The following is a 22407-nucleotide window of genomic DNA, read 5'->3' as shown; positions in this document are numbered from 1 at the left end:
AGTCTGCGTGTGCGTGTGTAATGTGTGCAAGCACACGCATGTGCATTGCAGAGAGGAGATGGACAATGTTGGTTAAAGGGACTCACACAGATTAGTCCACGATCATGACTCGTAGCAAATCTATTTCCCGTTTCTACACTGCTGTAGAAAAATGGCAGGCAATTCATATCTTATTCTCAAGTGGCACAGTGCTGAAGAATCTGCCTGTCAATGCAGGAGACACAGGTTCAATCCCTGAGTTGGGAAGATCCCCTGAAGTAGAAAATGGAAACCCACTCCAGTATTCTTGCTGGGAAAATTCCATGGATAGAGGAGCCTGGTGGGCTACAGTCCTTGGGGTCTCAAAAGAGTCAGATACAATTGAGCAACTGAGCATGCATGCAGATTCATATTTCACAATTATTCTCTGGTCTATAAAAGGCTTTCATCTAGATTACATAGTTCATCTAGCTTGTACACTCCAAAAGATTTACATAGAACAGCTTCAAGTAAAACAAAAGATAAAAAGGTATCCAATTTCAACATGAAGGATCATATCCAATTTGGTTGTATTTACTGAAATCTTGCACGTGGTGCTTGTTGAAATCATTAATGAACTTTGGATCACTGATTCATCATGGCTAGGTCAGAAGAAATAACTGAGCAGTCATCAGATGACACAGAGAAGGCAATGAAACCCCACTCCAGTACTCTTGCCTGGAAAATCCCATGGACGGAGGAACCTAGTGGGCTGAAGTCCATGGGGTCGCTACAAGTGGGACACGACTGACTGACTTCACTTTCACTTTTCACTTTCATGCACTGGAGAAGGAAATGGCAACCCACTCCAGTATTCTTGCCTGGAGAATCCCAGGGACGGGGGAGCCTGATGGGCTGCCGTCTATGGGTTCACACAGGGTTGGACACGACTGAAGCGACTAGTAGCAGCAGCAACAGCATCAGATGACAAGAATGGATCTTTGGAAATAGTTTTGTCAATCCTAATACTTTTTCTGTACCATTTACTCAGTTCAACTGTATGTAGTTAGGCATGGTTGATAAATTTATCCTAAAATGAAGAGTTCATGTCTAAAATCAGGGACCCACACTGAATTTAGTAACACACTCATGTATGCCAGCCATAAAAAATCCATGAGCAAACCTTTACTGGTATCAACATTCTCCTCCAAAAAAGAAAGATGCTTCACAAACTCTAGGTGGCTGGCATTGGGCCATGGAGGATGCAACCTACAGCTAGGACTCGACATTTTACCTGCTGCATTTGATCGCTGTGAATGTATAAGCTATGACAGTTACTGCTCTAAGCTACAGCTCCTTCATTTGAAAGTGCAGAGGTCAAACCTAATATTTGTTCTTGTTCTTGTTATGATTTCCAAGAATATCACTTTGTGGCCACTTGAAAAGTAGACAAGGCTGTGGTCCATGTGATCAGATTGGGTGGTTTTCTGTGATTGTGGTTTTCAGTCTGTCCACCCTCTGATGGCAGGGAAGGCAATGGCAAGCCACTCCAGTACTCTTGCCTAGAAAATCCCATGGATGGAGGAGCCTGGTAGGCTGCAGTCCATGGGGTCGCTAAGGGTCGGACACGACTGAGCAACTTCACTTTCACTTTTAACTTTCACACATTGGAGAAGGAAATGGCAACCCACTCCAGTGTTCTTGCCTGGAGAATCCCAGGGATGGGGGAGCCTGGTGGGCTTCCGTCTATGGGGTCACATAGAGTCGGACACGACTGAAGTGACTTAGCAGCAGCAGCAGCAGCAGCCCTCTGATGGAGAAGGATAAGAGACTTATGGAAGCTTCCTGATGGGAGAGGCTGACTGAGGGGGAACAATAGAATGGGAAAGACTAGAGATCTATTCAAGAAAATGAGAGACACCAAGGGAACATTTCATGCAAAGATGGGCTCAATAAAGGACAGAAATGGTACGGACCTAACAGAAGCAGAAGATATTAAGAAGAGGTGGCAAGAATACACAGAACTGTACAAAAAAGATCTTCATGACCCAGATAATCATGATGGTGTGATCACTCACCTAGAGCCAGACATCCAGGAATGAGAAGTCAAGTGGGCCTTAGAAAGCATCTCTACAAACAAAGCTACTGGAGGTGATGGAATTCCAGTGGAGCTATTTTAAATCCTAAAAGATGATGCTGTGAAAATGCTGCACTCAATATGTCAGCAAATTTGGAAAACTCAGCAGTGGCCACAGGGCTGGAAAAGGTGTTTTCATTCCACCCCCAAGAAAAGCAATGCCAAAGAATGCTCAAACTACCACACAGTTGCACTCATCTCACACGCTAGCAAAGTAATGCTCAAAATTCTCCAAGCCAGGCTTCAACAGTACATGAACCGTGAATTTCCACATGTACAAGCTGGTTTTAGAAAAGGCAGAGGAACCAGAGATCAAATTGCCAACATCCGATGGATCATCGAAAAAGCAAGAGAGTTCCAGAATATCTACTTTTGCTTTATTGACTGTGCGAAAACCTTTGACTGTGTGGATCACATTAAACTGTGGAGAATTCTTCAAGAGATGGGCATACCAGACAACCTGACCCACCTCTTAAGAAACCTGTATGCAGGTCAGGAAGCAACAGTTAGAACTGGACATGGAACAACAGACTGTTTCCAAATCAGAAAAGGAGTACGTCAAGGCTGTATATTGTCACCTTGCTTATTTAATTTATATGCAGATTACATCATGAGAAACTCTGGGCTGGAAGAACCACAAGCCGGAATCAAGACTGCCAGGAGAAATGTCAATAATCTCAGATATGCAGATGACACCAACCTAAGGCAGAAGGTGAAGAGGAACTAAAAAGCCTCTTGATGAAAGTGAAGGAGGAGAGTGAAAAAGTTGATTTAAAGCTCAGCATTCAGAAGACTAAGATCATGGCATCTGGTCCCATCACTTCACAGGAAATAGATGGGGAAACAATGGAAACAGTGGCAGACTTTATGTTTTTCGGCTCCAAAATCACTGCAGATGGTGATTGCAGCCATGAAATTAAAAAACACTTGCTCTTTGGAAGAAAAGTTATGACCAACCTAGACAGACATTACTTTGTTAACAAAGGTCCACTAGTCAAAGCTATGGTTTTTCCAGTGGTCATGTATGTATGTGAGAATTGGACTATAAAGATAGCTGAACACCAAAGAATTGATGCCTTTGAACTGTGCTGTTGGAGAAGACTCTTTAGAGTCCCTTGGACTGCAAGGAGATCCAACCAGTCAATCCTTAAGGAGATCAGTCCTGAATATTCATTGGAAGGACTCAAATAGAAGCTGAAACTCCAATAATTTGGCCACCTGATGTAAAGATCTGACTCATTTGAAAAGACCCTGATGCTGGGAAAGATTGAAGATGGGAAGAGAAGGGGACAACAGAGGAGGAGATGGTTGGAAGGCATCACCAACTCAATGGGCATGAGTCTGAGTAAACCCTGGGAGTTGGTGATGGACAGGGCGGCCTGACGTGCTGCTCTTCATGTGGTTGCAAATAGTCGGACACGACTGAGCGACTGAACTGAACTGAATTGAGAAATGGTAGCAGGAAATGGCAACCCACTCCAGCGTTCTTGCCTGGAGAATCCCAGGGACAGGGGAGCCTGGTGGGCTTCCGTCTATGGGGTCGCACAGAGTCGGACACGACTGAAGCGACTTAGCAGCAGCAGCAGGCTAACTAGTCTTCAACATCGCTCACAGAGACAAATTTTCAAATGAATACAAGTCCAAACAGAAATTAGTGCTATAAAGAGAAGTGACAAAAAACAGATAACACTCCTTGACCCACTTTACAGAAAGAATGACATTTTGCCAGTATAGGTACATTTTAAAACTATCATCAACAGGGTAATTAGGAAAACAGATCTGATGGGCTATGATGAAACCTAATATTGATGTACTCTTCCATATCATTTAATGCAAAATTATTCCATTGATATTTAATAGAATACAACAGAGAAACACCCAAATCTTTGGTGGTATTGGACAGATTTCTAAAAACATACTTTAAAACATCATAATTTCATTGAAAGTTCCCCAACGGCCATCATCATAAAGTACAGACAAAGGCATATTTACAGAATAATAGTCTATTGCAAAGGAAACAAAAAATATCTAGATGTGAAGTATAATTACATATTTAAAATCACACAAAAAGATTAAAAATGAAAGCCTATTGAGATTATTAATTGGCTTTATGTAATTTGATAAGTTGATGTCTAAAGAATTAAAAAGGTAATTATTGCTAGAGTCAATGTGGTCATGACTTGTTAAGTGAGATCAGAAAAGGGCCTGCATTAAATCGAAGGTGATCACTTGTTTCTACTCCTCACATTCTGGTTCTTTGGTAACAGATGATCTAACACACAATACAAAGGGAGCGTCCAACTGAAAAAAGGCATTTTAATTATTTTATGACATTTTTAGTATTTTTGGAAAGAAATTAAATTGCTTGACTTCTCTCTCAATATGTTTTATAAGCTTTCATTATAGTCTCTAGCTGCTCAAAGATGATGCCAAGAGAATGTTCTCAGATGGGTTATTTCACTTTGAGTCTTCTGGGATAGAAAAGAAAGATACATGATAGAAAATTGTTTGAAAAAAGTGTTTCTAGGAGTCTTGAGCTATTGCTGAAATATAGAACTCTATTTTCTCCATCTCACTAGAGAACAGCTGATAGCTTTGTCTTGAATGAGGAATATACCTGTCAAATCCAAAGGAGATAGGAGAGAAATTAAATATATTTTAGATCGGAATTGATGGACAGTTCCAGTGGAAACTTCAAATGGGTTGAACATTTTTCCAACCTCTTCGCTGGTTGTACTATCCAGGCTCTTCTTTGTTCAACTTTTTCTCCCCTACAATAGAGTGGCTCAATCTTGGCAGCTTATTAAGCAACGAAAAAGGACAGTTTCAAACTATTCTAATCAAATTCTCCTCCCTCTGCAACAGAAACTTAATTATTGAGTGAACTCCGGGAGTTGGTGATGGACAGGGAGGCCTGGCGTGCTGTGATTCATGGGGTCGCAGAGAGTCGGACACGACTGAGCAACTGAACTGAACTGAATGGCAATTAACTGTTAATTCTCCACATGCCCATCCTTTCTCTTTCCAAAAAGAGAAAGGCTTTGGCTTTCACAAAAACATAGATTGATGGTCAAATAGAGAAACATGGTGGTTAATGTATAATCAACAATAATAATTAATTTGTAGTTGCAAAGAGTTGTTGATATCAGATTTACTGTGTTCAGAAAAGATGACATAGTTTTGGTTTTGTTTCATTGCTGAACTATAGCATAATCTTAAGATCCTAAGCTGGGCCAAATTCCCTACTTCATACATTTTTTTTTTTAAACTGTCATACTTGGAAGACCCTGATTCTCTAGTTCTGATCGTGGAGGAAAGTACAACCCTATTTTGCTGAGAGACAAGGGTGCAGCACAATCAGGAGTAAGCTATAAGGAAATCTTGAGCTGTTGCTGAGTAGAACACAAAACACAGAAGACAAAGGTGAAAATTTGACAGATGAAACTTCAATTATCTTGTTAAAACTGTTATATAACTTGATTATGCATGGCCTTATTCCTTGACCATAGGATAAAACTTAGCTGTAAGGATTTTATGTTATGCTAAACACCCTATGGATGTATGAGGTTACATTCCAGCTTCACAGTTAAGGAAAGCAGGGCTCAGAGGTATGAAATAACCCGTCCATGTCCCAAAGCTAGCAGGCAGCAAGCCTGTACCTGCCCTATGCTCACATGTCCTGTGTCACAAGAGAAGTCTGGCAGTGAACCCGAGTCTGGAGGTGTTTCCTCCACCTGCTCTGGTACTTCTTTAGCTATTCCATATTCCACGAATCACATTCTCTACTTCTCTTACAACAGATGATCATGAAGATTAAAGGAGGTTGCTATGAATGTTTCAGTTCAGTCATTCAGTTATGTCCGACTCTTTGCGACCCATTAATCGCGGCACGCCCACTCCAGTACTCCTGCCTGGAAAATCCCATGGACGGAGGAGCCTGGTGGGCTGCAGTCCATGGGGTTGCGAAGAGTCGGACACGACTGAGCGACTTCACTTTCACTTTCACTTTTCACTTTCACGCATTGGAGAAGGAAATGGAAACCCACTCCAGTGTTCTTGCCTGGAGAATCCCAGGGATGGCGCAGCCTGGTGGGCTGCAGTCTATGGGGTTGCACAGAGTCAGATACGACTGAAGCGACTTAGCAGCAGCAGCAGCAGCAGCAATCGCAGCACGCCAGGCCTCCCTGTCCATTCCAAGTCTCGGAGTTCACCCAAACTCATGTGCATCGAGTCGGTGATGCCATCCAGCCATCTCATCTTCTGTCGTCCCCTTCTCCTCCGGCCTCCAATCCCTCCCAGCATAAGGGTCTTTTCCAATGAGTCAACTCTTCGCATGAGGTGGCCAAAGTATTGGAGTTTCAGCTTTAGCATCAGTCCTTCCAATGAACACCCAGGACTGATCTCCTTTAGGATGAACTGGTTGGATCTCCTTGCAGTTCAAGGGACTCTCAAGAGTCTTCTCCACCACAGTTCAAAAGCATCAATTCTTCGGTGCTCAGCTTTCTTTATAGTCCAACTCTCACATACATACATGACCACTGGAAAAACCATAGCCTTGACTAGACGGACCTTGGTTGGCAAAGTAATGTCTCTGCTTTTTAATCTGCTATCTAGGTTGGTCATAACTTTCCTTCTAAGGAGTAAGCGTCTTTTAATTTCATGACTGCAATCAGCATCTGCAGTGATTTTGGAGCCCAGAAAAATAAAGTCTGACACTGTTTCCACTGTTTCCCCATCTATTTCCTATGAAGTGATGGGACCAGATGCCATGATCTTAGTTTTCTGAATGTTGAGCTTTTAGCCAACTTTTTCACTCTCCTGTTTCACTTTCATCAAGAGGCTTTTTAGCTCCTCTTCACTTTCTGCCATAAGGGTGGTGTCATCTGTGTATCTGAGGTTATTGCTATTTCTCCCGGCAATCTTGATTCCAGCTTGTGCTTCTTCCAGCCCAGCATTCCACATCATGTACTCTGCATATAAGTTAAATAAGCAGGGTGACAATATACAGCCTTGACGTACTCCTTTACATCCCACCAAAATTCACATGGTGAAAACCTAATGCCCATAGGTGATGGTTTTAGGAGGTGACTAGGTCATGAGGATAGATCCCTCAGGAATGTAACTAATGCCTTTATAAAAGAGGCTCAGAGATCTCGCTCACCCCTTCTACCATGGGAGGAGACACGAGAAGTCTGCAACCTTCAAGAGGGCCCTCACGAACCATGCTGGCACTCTAATAATAGACTTTCAGATTTAGCACTGTAAGAAACTGAATTCTATTGTTTATAACAATGGTCCCCATCCCTTTTGGGACGAGGGACCGGTTTCATGGAAGACAACTTTTCCATGGACCAAGAGTGCAAGGCCCCCAAGTTAAGTGATTTAGCCAAGTTTCCAAAATTAGTGGCAGTTATACAACAGCTATACAAATGTCAGATATTAAGAGGTCTTAGGATATGAAATCATTGTGCAATTGGTTCTATAAAAGTAGTTTTAACCTGGATTGAGTAACTACACTCTGAAACCAGTGAAGCCCATGTCTTTCTTTTCTGACATTGTTTTCTAGGCTGGCATATTGTGTCGAGAAGAAGAACATAAAATAGACCATAAATGAAAATTACGTTTATCATTTGCTCATGATCAACTTGATATTTTTGAAAACCACTTTTTAAAAAGTTGAGATTTGGGGATCAAGTGACTTTTTATTTGATGTTTTCATCCTAGTGATCACTGTTTTCACAGACTACACGTTTCCAGTACTAAGAAAGAAAAGGCATCTAAGGCTTGGTTATTCTCTTACAAGGGAAAAACTGGGTTTCCATGGATAATTTAAGAATTGTAAAGGACCTCCTTAGAGATCCAGTGGCTAAATCTCTGTGCTCCCAATGCAGGGGGCCCAGGTTCAATAACTGGTCAGGGAACTAGAGCCCACATGCTGCAACTAAAGGTTTGCATGACACAACTAGAGTCCACAGGTCACAACTAGAGTCCACATGCCGCAACTAGAGAGTCTACATGTCACAACTATAGAGTCCACATGCCACAACTAGAGAGTTCACACACCACAACTAAATAGTCCACATGCTGCAACCAAAGGGTCCACATGCCACAACTAGAGTCCACACGCCACAACTAAAGAGTCCACATATCACAAGAGTCCACATGCCACAACTAGAGAGTCTACATGCCACAACTAGAGAGTCCACATGTCACAACTAGAGAGTCCACATGCCACAACTAAAGAGTCCACATGCCACAACTAAAGAGTCCACATATCACAAGTAAAGAGTCCACATGCCACAACTAGAGAGTCTACATGTCACAACTAAAGAGTCCACATGTCACAACTAGAGTCCACATATCACAATTAGAGAGTCCACATATCACAACTAGAGAGTCCACATGCCACAACTAAAGAGTCCACATGTCACAACTAAAGAGTCCACATGTCACAACTAGAGTCCACATGCCACAACTAGAGAGTCCACATGCCACAACTAGAGAGTCCACATGTCACAACTAGAGTCCACATGCCACAACTAGAGAGTCCACATGCCACAACTAGAGAGTCCACATGTCACAACTAGAGTCCACATGCCACAACTAGAGAGTTCACATGCCACAACTAGAGAGTCCACATGCCACAACTAGAGAGTCCACAAGTCACAACTAGAGTCCACATGTCACAACTAAAGAGTCCACATGTCACAACTAAATAGTCCACAGGTCGCAACTAAAGAGTCCACACATCACAACTAAAGAGTCCACATACAACTAGAGTCCACATGCCACAACTAAAGAGTCCACATGCCACAACTAGAGTACACATATAACTAGAGGCCACATGTCACAACTAGAGTCCACATGCTGCAACTGAAGATCCCGCATGCTGCAATGAAGCTTGATGATCCTACATGCCGTGATTATGCCCTAGCACAGCCAAATAAATAAATAAAAGATGTATGTTTAAAAAGAATTATAATCATTACATCTCTATGTATTTTTCACTTAATTTAAATATTATTTTCAATACCATAGAATTTGCTCCTGACTATTTAAGACTCAACTTAGTTTAATGAAGGGATATTGCTAGAAAACTTGGCTTCAGCATTGGAATTGCCACATGCTGCAAGGGGAGAACAAGCTGAAATGACAATGCAATTAGACTAACTCTGCTATATTTGGTTTAGCAGTAGAGAAATATGTGCATGTACCAGGGCTTTAACCTTCTTGTTATGTGATTTTGGATGGTCTTCCTACAAGATGCAATCAGAGAGGACCCTAAATTGGCTTTCATTCCCTCTGCCACTTCGCCACACATTGACCTTTTATTACTGTTATTCCATAGAAATTTGAGATATATTTCTCTTTGGAATACTGCTGAAATTTGAAGTTTCTTATTCACTTGAAATTTCTGTGAAGTTTTCTCCCAAGTTTTCTAAAACATTCCTCCAACTTTTTACAACTGCTCTCTGATGTTATTGCATTGGTTCATTGTTGGCTTCCAAAGCGTGCAGAGAAGAGTTTTTGTTTAGCAAGGAAATTCTGGATCAAATGAGAAAGTTTCAAATTTGTGACACAACTTGCTTGAGGTTATTAAAAAACAAACCTACAGGAATCTACAAAGCTAATATCAAAAATAGTGTTTGCGAAGTTTCCAGAGATTCCCAAATTTCTCCTAGGTCTGTTAAAATCCAAGAGAACATAAGTATTACACCTGTAGAAGATTTTAAAAAAGGCTTATAAACATATTTGTTATCAATGCTTTATTGTTGAAAACAAAATCAAAATTCTCTGGCACATAAAACAATTATTTCTACAAAAGGAAAGCCTACAAAACTTGATAATTTATACAAATAACAGTTTCTCAAAAAAATAAAATTTTAATTTAGTAAACTTGTCTTGTGCTCTATAGTTTTAGCACTGTCTGCAATAACCCACCATAAATCCCTGAGCGGAGACATTTTTTTGACCATGTTCTGTAGACCTTCCCCAACCCTCCCCCCAAGTTGGTCAGTAACTAAGTCCAGCCCTGTAGTGAAAGGTGTCAGGGACATTTAGTTATTAATGATCCATGCATTTTATGACACAGGTCCAATTATTATGCTACTTGGGAACTGGGTCAACATGAAGGTGCCTCTACTGTGCAATCAGTGAAACTATCAAGAACCAAGTGTGTGAAGGGAAGAACAATAACAATTTAATGACACAAAATGTTAAGACGAGGAAGCCATCATACGTCAATAACTATTTAAATAAATAAAAATGTTAGACATTGAATTCACCTCTATATCCTTATATTAAATTCCTTTTTTTCTTTTTTCTTTGCAATTGCCAATGCAATAGAAGATGAAAAATATACCTCAACCCATGCTTTTGGTTTGACCATGGGTTTGTTGTTGTCAAACATTAAATATCATTCTGAAAACACAGTGATTCAGTTATAATTTAACTTTTGGCCCTTCAATGAAATGCCTAGCAATAAAATGTTACATATTTGGAGGGCCTTCTTTTAATGCCATTAACAAATCTCTCTCACTACATTATCTTTCTCACCAAAACACTAATGCCATAGAAGCACTACTTTAAATTCTTTACCCCATCATATTCAGATATGCAGCAAAACATACAAAATATGAAGAAACATATTATGATCTATTTGCACATATAGCTCCCCTTAAATGGGGATGCTGACCATATACACGTGGAATATGAAAGGACAAGAAACAAAGCTAACTTTAAGTTGCAAAGAACTGGCTTAATGAGTCAGGTTTTGTTATTTTGCTATGGCAGAATAATAAATAAATAAATATGTAGTGTACTGTATAGCTACCTTCTCTAGGAAGAAGTGCAGAGTGGATTGCTGTTTTTACAAAGTTAATTTTTAGTAACAAAGTTTGACTGCAAGTCAAAAAATGTTCAATAAATGTTTCTCTCTACTTCATTTATAGTCTTTTACTTGTGAAATGATCACTGAAGTGGTTACTAATAGGCAATGAAATAAAATGCCAAATTTGCTAGTGAAAAATAGTTTTCAACAGTGAAAAGCACTTGGCAGGAAACCTAGAAACACATGGACTAACGCTATAGTCTACTGCAGCTTAAAATAAGTCATTTTTTACGTCTTTTGGGAAGAACAAGTATGATTAAAAATAATTTCTCAAAAACTTATCAGCACTGCTGTTCTGGTACCTATTAGAAAGTGATTAACATTTCATACCAATTCTTTCCAAAATATAAAATTGTCGGTAACACTGTCACCCAGACTTGATTTTTAACCCAGCAACATCTGGAAGGCACAAAGCATCTTCCTTTTTGGACTAGCTGCTGGTTAGGTATTGGAACTAGAACACTTTTTAAAGTTCCTCTTGATTTACTTCCTTATATAAGCACGGGTATTAACTAGGAATAGCCATTTTACAAGGCAATTTCAAAAACCTAAGAATTAAAACAATGAATTCTCCTAGGCAGTTTTGGGGAAAATTGGTGACGTCAAAGTAAAAAATGCCTGCCTGGCACACATGGGCCTCTCCCCTCCCCTCCGAGGACATCAGTGAGAAACGTGGTTTGCTTTCTCCTGCACATCCATTACAGAACATGAAAAGCAAAGGATGCCCACATGATGGTGACATCTAAATCATAAAATGTTATGTGCCTCAGTCAGGAAACAAATATAGACTCTGACAGATTCTGACACAGTATTAGAAAAAGAAAAGTTTTCTAGGTTTTGGAAACTGATAAGTAGGCTGTCCCAAAGAGGGAAGGCAGCAAGGTTAAGACAAATGGCCAGCTCACCAGAATTCACACCACACTTGAATCACCTCCCATGAACTTGACCTTAATGGTTTACCACAGTTGAAAAGACACCCTTGACTTTCTCTCACAGTGTTTAAGGAACAGTATAATTTCTAAATTAGCTTTCATAAATGAACCACATTTGAAACTTACACCCCTTCCCCCTTTTAGAATGCCAAAAGATCCTGTTAAGTGCTTGGGTTTACAGTTTTATGGGTAACAATTATATCCTTCAGGAAATTTCCAACATTCCCCCCGTTTTTGGTGTTGATGGCTGTGTCCATAGCAAAGTGGATACTCCCAGAAGTGGCGGTGGCCTCAGGGAACCTCTGCCCCTGGTCTCCAAGTCCGAACTAGCTCTTGTCATAGCACTGCTGGGAAGCCCGGCTCCTTCATGAGTCTGGCTTTCACGTATGGAGGAGGGTGCGGTCCGGCCTTCCTGTGTCAGGTCTTGGATGTCTTTAGGCCTTGCTTTTCCATGATGTTCCAGAGTTTTCGGAGATTGGACTGTGTGATGATGTCATCTGGCTTGAGCTGTAGTGCCCGCAGGTAGTTGGCCTCAGCCTTCTGGAGTCGGCCATTGAGGTGCAGGATGGCTCCCAAGTTCATCAGAGCAGCCGGATACTGGAACCAGAGAGAGGAAGGAAAACGATTAACAGACCGTGCGAAGCTTTCCTCCATGGAAGACAAAAATCTTCATCCACTTATGCAAATGATTCCCTTATGTCTGGAGGCATTTTATGGAAGTAATTTAGCAATTTATACCAATAGATAAGGATACCAGGAAGGAAAAAAAAAAAGTTTTCAAACAGCTGCTGTGTACTTTGGGTTTTAAAGAGAGCAGGCAGTTAGATACGACTGAGCGACTGAACTGAACTGAACTGAATGAGAAAGTATAGGTTACATATGAAGACCTAGTAACCTAGTCAGACCATCCTTTCATGAGAAAAAAAGTTAAAAGGGATACAATTTTAGATGGAAAGAACTGAACTTCTTTTCAACTCAATGCCAAGAAAACAGAAAAGAACTAAGTGGGAAAAGGTGACAAATATGCGTCTTTACTGATGTTTTTAGGGTGAAAACCCTGAAAAAAATGCAAATGCAATCACTAAAACCCCTTCTAAATTTAACTCAAGTAGTTTAATGAGATAAAGTTTTAACCTTTTAAACTTATAATGATCAATGTTTAGAATAAATATAGCAATATAGTATGCAGCATGGCTTCCCAGGTGGCGCTAGTGGCAAAGAACTCACCTGCCAATGCAGGAGACCTAAGAGATGTGGGTTTGATCCCTGGGTTGGGAAGATCTCCTGGAGGAGGACATGGCAGCCCACTCCAGTATTCTTGCCTGGACAATCCCTATGGACAGAGGAGTATGAGGGGCTACAGTCCATAGGGTCGCAAAGAATTGGACATGGCTGAAGTGACTTAGCATGTACAGTAGTAGTACTAGTTTAATACAATGGTTCCCATACCCAAATTCTCAAACATTAGTTAACAATAAATAACAAGATCCTCCCAGAGGGGGAAAAAAAAAACAACACTTTGCTAGCTTTCTATGAGTAAGTGCTCTTCTGTTCTTGTCTTGTCCCTGGAACTTTCTAGCTAACAAAGTACAGTTAATATCTTGGCAGTTACATAAATGCATACTTCAAACATCAGATAAAACCAAAATTGTTTATGCTAAGATTACGTTTTCATTTTACAGCTGGTGTCAACTATTAATTTCCTGGCAACTCTATGATGCAGCCTAAAATAATCACAATTATTTTTGCAATTTAGTGTTTTTACAATGCAAGAATTTTTTTCAACTGAATTCATATGACTCTATTCTTTACTGTAAATATAATTACTTCTAAATCAAAAACTATGCTGGGGAGGGGTATGGTTGAATAACTCAGAGTAAATCAACTGGAAAAAGATGGATTTGGATTTGAAGAGATCTGGATTTGAATTCTTGCTTAACCAGTGGCTGTGACCTTGGTGAGGTTCCCTAACATATCTGTGCCCCGATTCTTCCATTTATGAAATACTGAAATAACATCAGTTTTTTGCATGTTGTTAGAGAGTTAAAGTGAGAAAATAAATGTAGTATAGTACATGCACATAATAAACACTCTACAAATGTCAAGTTCACCTTTTCTTGTCTCATTCTGCTCAAGGTCTAAAGCATGCATGTTTATGATTTTTGTGTTGTTACACATACTTTATAATTTTTACTCCAATGGCTGCCTAACATGTCTCTGGATGTATACCAAAGTTCTCTTAAGTCAGCTTCTGGGCACTATTTTCCAACTTTTCTGTATCCTTTTTCCTTTCCAAAAATAATGTTGCAAATATAAACTATTCCTGACCTTCAAAAACCTTTTGGTCAGGATGACTCCACACTTATCAAGAAAAATACAGATGGTCAACTTCTAATTTTAAACACCAAGCCAAATAAACATAGCTCTAAATTACATGTGCAGTGAATAGCTCCACATTGGGAACCTAAAATAACACCACCTACTCTGTCTTCCTAAAAGAACTCTGTTATCACACCACACATTATTATACTGAGTTTCTTGATGCTGCGACACATTTCTGAATTATGTTCACTCCCATAGCTTAGCACAACTGTCAATAAACAGCTACTAAATTGATGGTGAAGCATGTTCACAGCCTGGCTTGCTGGATATGCAAAGTTGATAAAATGTTCAGACTTCCTTCTGTCCAGAGTGGGAAGAAAGGAAATGGGGAGAGAGCCACAGTTGGAGGCCTTTCCTTACTAACCAGAAATAGAAAAGGCGCAGTGATGGGGCTGAGAGAATCTAAATGGCTCTGTGGGGTGGTGGTTATTTCTTGAACCACTTGATTATCAGAGTCTATACTTAACTATAATTGCAACTCAAGGGGATTATTAAAAACACTCAGAGGTTACAGAGTCACATTGCCTGGGTTCCAATGCCAATTCTGCCCCTGAAGATGAGTGAGCGTGGAGACTTCAGTTTCTTCTGGAAATGGGACAACAGAACCTGCTTCATAGGCTTGTTGATGTTATATGATCATGTAAAAGTGTCAGTTCCTCTTTTCTGTCTACTCATCATCTCAAACACACAAAACAGAATCTGTCAATGTGCCTGAATGACCACTGAGTCCAAACGCTGAGGATTTGTGAACTGGCTCTGCCTATACTAGGTCTGAAGCCTTTCTTAGGTTACACCTGGAAAAGCCAGCGGGGAACACAGATGGCACATAAACAGGCTCTATTATTGTTACTGAATTGTGGCCTGGGGTCCTTCTCCTAGACTACTTCGAAGTAACCTTTCTGCTGTCAAATGATGAAAAAAATTAATATTTTCTAAGAAAGCACAACTAGGAAATTAAATCTGCTATCAAAATAAGTTTGGAATGTTAATTTATAATGATGTTTTGAAATAATTATAATTTTGCATTATCCATGCTAATACTCATTAAGCAAAAGTAATAAAAAATAGACACTATGAAGTTAATGTGGGACAATCAATCTCTTGAAAGCTCACATATACTCATATACTCATTGTGTTCTTTAAAAAATAAAAATCCAAATAAACTAAAAACGTGCATACTTAAGAATATCATTAAATACTGTTAAGCAGTTATATACTTCTATGTTCAAATGAGACATTTTGGTTTAAATATGTCTATTTTAATAGAGTTTAAAAAAGTTCTAAAAAATTTTTAAAATTCTATGGACATATATAATGCTTAAAGCATCACTACAGCTTCTTACTTGAGTAAATAGAAACTGATGAAATTTACATACTGGTGTGCTCACCTGTGACATAAGTATCACTGCTTTAGGTAACTACTTTAATAGTCAACCATTATTTTGATAAACAGTTTCATGTTTTTGTTAAAAATTTATGAGTTAAAGTGCATACAGGTTGTTTTCTTATACGGTTGTTTTCTCTCTTCAAAGACAAGGGCTTTACCTTTTAAGCCTGTTATATGTCCCTTCCACAGCACTGACTAGGGTAGCTTAGTGGACGTCCACTGGACTGAATGCTTTCAGGTCTTCCAGCCTTGCTACAAAAAGCACCGGCATTACCTGGGAGCTCGAGAGAAACTCAGGATTTCAGGTGGCATATACTGAGTCAGAATCTAAATTTCAACAAGATCTCCCTGATGCTTTGTATGCTTATTAAAATTGGAGAAGTACGGTTCTGGAGATCATTTCCAGATTCTAGACTATGTCCTTTTAGGTCTTCTGAGATGAAGTTTCCTATAAAAGGATGAAGTTCCTATAGAATAAAGTATATCAGATCATATTCTATCCTTTCTTAAAGTAGGATTCTTCTCTTGACCATGTAATTATTTTAGGGATTAAATGTTCCAAAGAGACTTTATTAACAGAAGCCATAATGACTAAATATTGTTAGAAGGAGAGGGAATGAGAAGAATTTTCATAACCAAAGAAGAGCAAGTAAGTTTTCTAAATGCCTTTAAAGACTACCTCACTGTATAACTGAAAGGCAAGAAGTCCAGGTGACAGGCTGTCTGATTACACAGTGGTGTCACTGCTCTCTGCCAGCTGTGACTCATGGGCTGGGGAATAGAAAAGCAACCACAACTGCTGATGTCTTCCCTCACACACATCCTCCTTTATTAAAGACAGCCGATGAAATGTTCAGGATGTTAACCAAGGCAGTCAGGCAGCTTGCAACTCAGGAACATCGGGTTTGTACTCATCACAGCAAATGACACCGGCTCCTACTTCACAGACTAGAAAGGAGAACCAGATCTTTCTTGTTTCCTTGAAGAGAACAGATGCTTTACATCAAAGGGGTTGACTAGGAGCCATACTGAGGCAACAAATGACGTCGTTTCCAAGTCTCTAGGGAATTATGCTTTTATTGTTACTTTACTGTGGTCTTTGGCTTACTTCTTGAGCACTGGAAGAAATAAGCAAAATTAAAATAATAGATGCATACTGGGGTGGGGTAGAACAAAGGCAAAATTATGAAAGTCTGATTCTAATCGATTGCTCTTGAGGCTCTCAAGGAATCCAGCTGTACTCACAGGGTATTCTGATCACACAGGGTTAGAAAAAAAAGTCATCTTCCTTGCTTTGCCTATTACATACTCTTGGAAAGTTATCTAGGGAAAAGGGATAGTGAGATCACAAGGGGATTTAGGACTGGAAATTAATCTTTCTACTGGGAACAGGATTAAAATATAGAATTTTTAAACAGAGGACACTCTTTTCCTACAAAAAAGGAAAAGAAGGACTTGGTTGAAATGTTCTAGAGTTGAAAACCCACACAGGAACTGGTCTCTCTGTATTCCATTAGTCTCTGAGACCACTTCCTTTTTATGAAAATAAATCAATAGGAAAGAGAAGCTATGAAAAAGATGAAGCCAGAGAAAACAGTCTAATTTATATATCTATTTTCACTCCAAGTGTTGCTAAAATTATCCATATAGTTGTATGTTTACTGTTATAAGAATGAAATAAATTTTAAGAAAGACTGTCTCAAGTTAGCTTTACCTAGCTATTGCTCAGTTAATACATTACACATTTTGGGAATGTTTTCAAGATAACCACCTTTAACCTCCTTTCTGAATTTGCAAACTTAAGTGAGTCTGCATAGTCTTAAGTTTTTATTGGATTATTACTCCTTTTCAAGTAGTTATACATGATAACTTAATGAAGGTTGACTACTGCTGTTGAACTGGATTCAGCTGAAATTGCTTACCCAATTTAATTTACTGGAGCAGTAAGATCTTTTTGGGAAGTTAGAGATATCAAGGGAACATTTCGTGCAAAGATGGGCTTGATAAAGGACAGAAATGGTATGGACCTAACAGAAGCAGAAGATATTAAGAAGAGGTGGCAGGAATACACTGAAGAACTGTACAAAAAAGATCTTCACGACCAAGATAATCACGATGGCGTGTTCACTCACCTGGAGCCAGACATCTTGGAATGTGAAGTCAAGTGGGCCTTAGAAAGCATCACTACGAACAAAGCTAGTGGAGGTGATGGAATTCCAATTGAGCTATTTCAAATCCTGAGAGATGATGCTGGGAAAGTGCTGCACTCAGTATGCCAGCAAATTTGGAAAACTCAGCAGTGGCCACAGGACTGGAAAAGGTCAGTCTTTATTCCAATCCCAAAGAAAGGCAATGCCAAAGAATGCTCAAACTACCGCACAATTGCACTCATCTCACATGCTAGTAAAGTCATGCTCAAAATTCTCCAAGCCAGGCTTCAGCAATATGTGAACCGTGAACTTCCAGATGTTCAAGCAGGTTTTAGAAAAGGCAGAGGCACCAGAGATCAAATTGCCAACATCCGCTGGATCATGGAGAAAGCAAGAGAGTTCCAGAAAAACATCTATTTCTGCTTTATTGACTATGCAAAAGCCTTTGACTGTGTGGATCACAATAAACTGTGGAAGATTCTGAAAGAGATGGGAATACCAGACCACCTGACCTGCCTCTTGAGAAACCTGTATGCAAGTCAGGAAGCAACAGTTAGAACTGGACATGGAACAACAGAAAGGAGTACGTCAAGGTTGTATATTGTCACCCTGCTTATTTAACTTATATGCAGAGTACATCATGAGGAATGCTGGGCTGGAAGAAGCACAAGCTGGAATCAAGATTGCCAGGAGAAATATCAATAACCTCAGATGTGCAGATGACACCACCCTTATGGCAGAAAGTGAAGAGGAACTAAAAAGCCTCTTCATGAAAGTGAAAGAGGAGAGTGAAAAGGTTGGCTTGAAGCTCAAGATTCAGAAAACGAAGATCATGGCATCGGTCCCATCACTTCACGGGAAACAGATGGGGAAACAGTGTCAGACTTTATAGTTTTGGGCTCCAAAATCACTGCAGATGCTGATTGCAGCCAGGAAATTAAAAGACGCTTGCTCCTTGGAAGGAAAGTTAGGACCAGCCTAGATAGCATATTAAAAAGCAGAGACATTACTTTGCCAACCAAGGTCCATCTAGTCAAGGCTATGGTTTTCCCAGTGGTCATGTATGAATGTGAGAGTTGGACTGTGAAGAAAGCTGATCGCCGTAGAATTGATGCTTTTGAACTGTGGTGCTGGAGAAGACTCTTGAGAGTCCCTTGGACTGCAAGGAGATCCAACCAGTCCATTCTAAAAGAGATCAATCCTGGGTGTTCCTTGGAAGGACTGATGCTAAAGCTGAAACTCCAATACTCTGGCTACCTCATGCGACGAGTTGACTCACTGGAAAAAACTCTGATGCTAGGAAGTATTGGGGTTGGGAGGAGACAGGGACGACAGAGAATGAGATGGCTGGATGGCATCACCGACTTGATGGACATGAGTTTGAGTGAACTCTGGGAGTTGGTGATGGACAGGGAGGCCTGGCGTTTTGTGATTCATGGGGTCGCGGAGAGTCGGACACGACTGAGTGACTGAACTGAACTGAACTGAACTGTACCATGATGCTTAAAAATTAATGGTATAAACCTTTAAGAAACATATTCATGAAAAAAGTATTTCATATTCATGAAAAAACATATTCATGAAAAAAGCATACATAAAGGATCTCTTTATATTTACTGTGTCTTGTACATGGCAAATATTTAATAAACAATTACGGAATCAAAGTTTTTAAGATTATCAGGCTTGTGGAAGAAAACCTGTAACATGGACTGAGACAAAAGTAGACATCTTATTCCCCTCAGTTCCAACATAAATCCTTCTTGGTCCCATCGGCATGCTTAATGGTTTAATGCCAAGCTGCTGCTGCTTCCACTAAGTCACTTCAGTCGTGTCCAACTCTGTGTGACCCCATAGACAGCAGCCCCCCAGGCTCCCCCGTCCCTGGGATTCTCCAGGCAAGAACACTGGAGTGGGTTGCCATTTCCTTCTCCAGTGCATGAAAGTGTAAAGCGAAAGTGAAGTCTCTCAGTCGTGTCTGACTTTTAGCAACCCCATGGACTGCAGCCTACCAGGCTCCTCCATCCATAGGATTTTCCAGGCAAGAGTACTGGAGTGGGGTGCCATTGCCTTTTCCATGCACACATATACATTCATCTAACTGTCTTTTGGTAGCTTCATCCTCAAATCTCCCTTACACTCTCTTTTAATCATAGTATTTTCCTTTTTCCCAACTTGATTTAAGCCATAATAAGTTTTTCAGATTGTTTAAATACAATTATTTTGACAGAAAAGAAGAATAAATCAATGGGTAGCTGAAAAGACCAATGGGTAAAAGATTAAATGAATGAACACAAAGGTAAAGCCATACGCAGAGTTTCTTATTATGAATATTTCAGGGCATACAAAATTTCAGAGAATACTATAAAAACTGTGTTACTTGCCTAGGAAATAAAACTTTATAAAGACAATTGAAGCCCCCAAATATCTTTCACTGAACTCTCCTCTTCTTCCAAATAAAAACCACTATCCTGAAGTCAGTATTTATTGTTCCAATATATGATTCACAGTTTTATTTTTTGTGTGTCCACAGCAAATGTATGACCTTGTATATAAGTTTTCATTTTATACATTTGTCATTATCCATCATGGGATGCCAACCTGCCAAGCACTCACTTGGAACTTGAAATTTGGGCTTTTCATTTTGTTTATCTTTGTTGATATATGTGAGGTTTAGCTCTTTCACATGAATTCTGTTGAATGACTACCCATTTGCTGAAGGATGGGCATAGAGACTCTTTTAAAGGATGCTGCCACTATAATTCAAAAAGCTACATGAATCCCTACATTCATAGAAGCACTATTCACAATGGTCAAGAGAACGAGACAAATTAATGCCCAACAGACGCGTGAATAAAGAAGATGTGGTACATACATGCAATGGAATACTACTCAGCCACAAGAGAAGAACGCAGTAATGCCATTGGCAGCAACATGGCTGCCACTAGAGATTATCAGACTAAGTGAGGAAGCAAGAAAGAGAAAGACAAATATTATACGATCACTTATATGTGGAATTTAATATAAGACACAAATGAACCTGCCTATGAAACAGAAACAGACCCACAGACATAAAAACACAGACTTGTGGTTGGCAAGCAGGGCGAGGGGTAAGGCAGCGATGGATTGGGGGATTTGGGTTACAGTCAGAACGGATAAGCAACAGGGCCCTACCACACAGCTCAGGGAATTCTATTTGATAACCAGTGATAAACCATAATAAAAAAAGAATACAAAACGGATGTGTATATATATAAACAACTGAATCACTTTGCTGTATAGCAGGGGCTTATATAACACTGTAAATCAGCTATGCTTCAATTCAAAAAAACACTCTCATCTTAAAAAAAGAGGCTGCCATCAATATTCTTGTGAATATCTCTACACGAACTTGTGGGAGAGTTTCTAAGAGTGGAATTGCTGGACATGGGGGATCTTCAACTTTGCCAGATGTCACCAAATTACTCTTCTGTGTGATTGTAGCAAAATGCTTTAGCATCAAGCACCTTTATTTCATATCCTTAATAATACTTGGTACTGTCTAGTTTTTAAATTTTGCAAATTGAGAGTTGTAAAACAGTATCTTATCCTGTGTTTAACTTTTTTCCTGATTACCAGAGAGGTTAATAATATTTTGAGACGTTTATTAGGTTTTACATTTCCTTTTCAGTGATCCACTTGTTCTTTATTATTTGGACACAATAAGTTCTGTTAAGATTGTCAACTACATGGTGATATCTGAAAGGGAATTACTCAGCGCTCCCACCACCTCAAAATAGTTGGTAAATAAGACTATCTTGCTTGGTGTTTTCTTGGTCAGAGTCCCTTTCTCAAGACTGACAACCAGATAACCACTGTTTCCAAGGTGGAGAATCTGTTATACACAAAACAGAAAATCCTTGATATAGGAGCACTTTCAATATGGTGAGAGGATGATGGCGGCAATCTGGGCAGCAAGAGGCGCAGCCAGCACAGTGTGCCACAGTGACCATGGGTATCCTGGACCTCTGTATGTGGGAGAAGGATGGCAGCGCCTAGCGGTGCTTCCAGCACTCACAACAGATTTTCTTTATGGCCTAGTTCTTGGTCTATTCAGATTCCTTGCTTTCTGGCTTCTTCTTAGCTCCTTTTCTCAGGGGCAACAAGGAAATTTACGGTGAACATGTTTCATATTCTTTCTCTCTTTACCCCCCTCCATTTCTACTGGCCCTACCTGGGTTACTATCTTATACCATTCCTAAATGCTATCAGTCCCTGCGTCTCCCCACCTTCAGCTTCTTCCTTATTCCAATCCCTTTGGCTGGACCATTGGTCTTTCTTAAATACAATGGGGCTTTAGAGGATCAACCTGTGCTGAAAGAAAAGAATCCACTCTTCATATCAGTACTAAGAAACCCTTTACAACTTGGCACCCCACAGAAGCCCTCCATCTACATTCTGCATGAGCCACGTGAAACTTCTTTCTGCCAGGTGCTATTTGGACCATCCATTTCTCATCAAACTCCTCTTCTGACAAAGCTCTTCTTCCACTCTATTTCTGACACACTTCTGATCATTTCAAAAATGACCATATT

At 39.9% G+C, this 22407-nt stretch overlaps 1 protein-coding gene across 2 annotated transcripts in view; it reads right to left on the bottom strand.

Moving 5' to 3' along the window:
• Positions 1 to 9854: 9854 nt before the first annotated feature.
• The window catches only part of TMTC2 (transmembrane O-mannosyltransferase targeting cadherins 2), a 461860-nt gene continuing 449307 nt past the window's right edge, over positions 9855 to 22407 (bottom strand). The window contains exon 12 of one of the 2 annotated variants that reach the window (XM_055396593.2): positions 9855 to 12514. In XM_055396593.2, coding sequence (XP_055252568.1) covers positions 12335 to 12514 — 180 coding nt within the window. In that variant the 3' untranslated portion in view covers positions 9855 to 12334. The remainder of the gene's footprint in view (positions 12515 to 22407) is intronic. The other variant, XM_055396594.2, reaches the window with a different exon arrangement.

Source organism: Moschus berezovskii, chromosome 6, assembly GCF_049115385.1.
Source record: "Moschus berezovskii isolate FMDL1 chromosome 6, NW_MosBer_1.0, whole genome shotgun sequence".
Taxonomy (NCBI): Eukaryota; Metazoa; Chordata; class Mammalia; order Artiodactyla; family Moschidae; genus Moschus; species Moschus berezovskii.
Note: the sequence above shows the minus strand (reverse complement) of the source record. Positions and strands in the feature narration are given on the sequence as shown.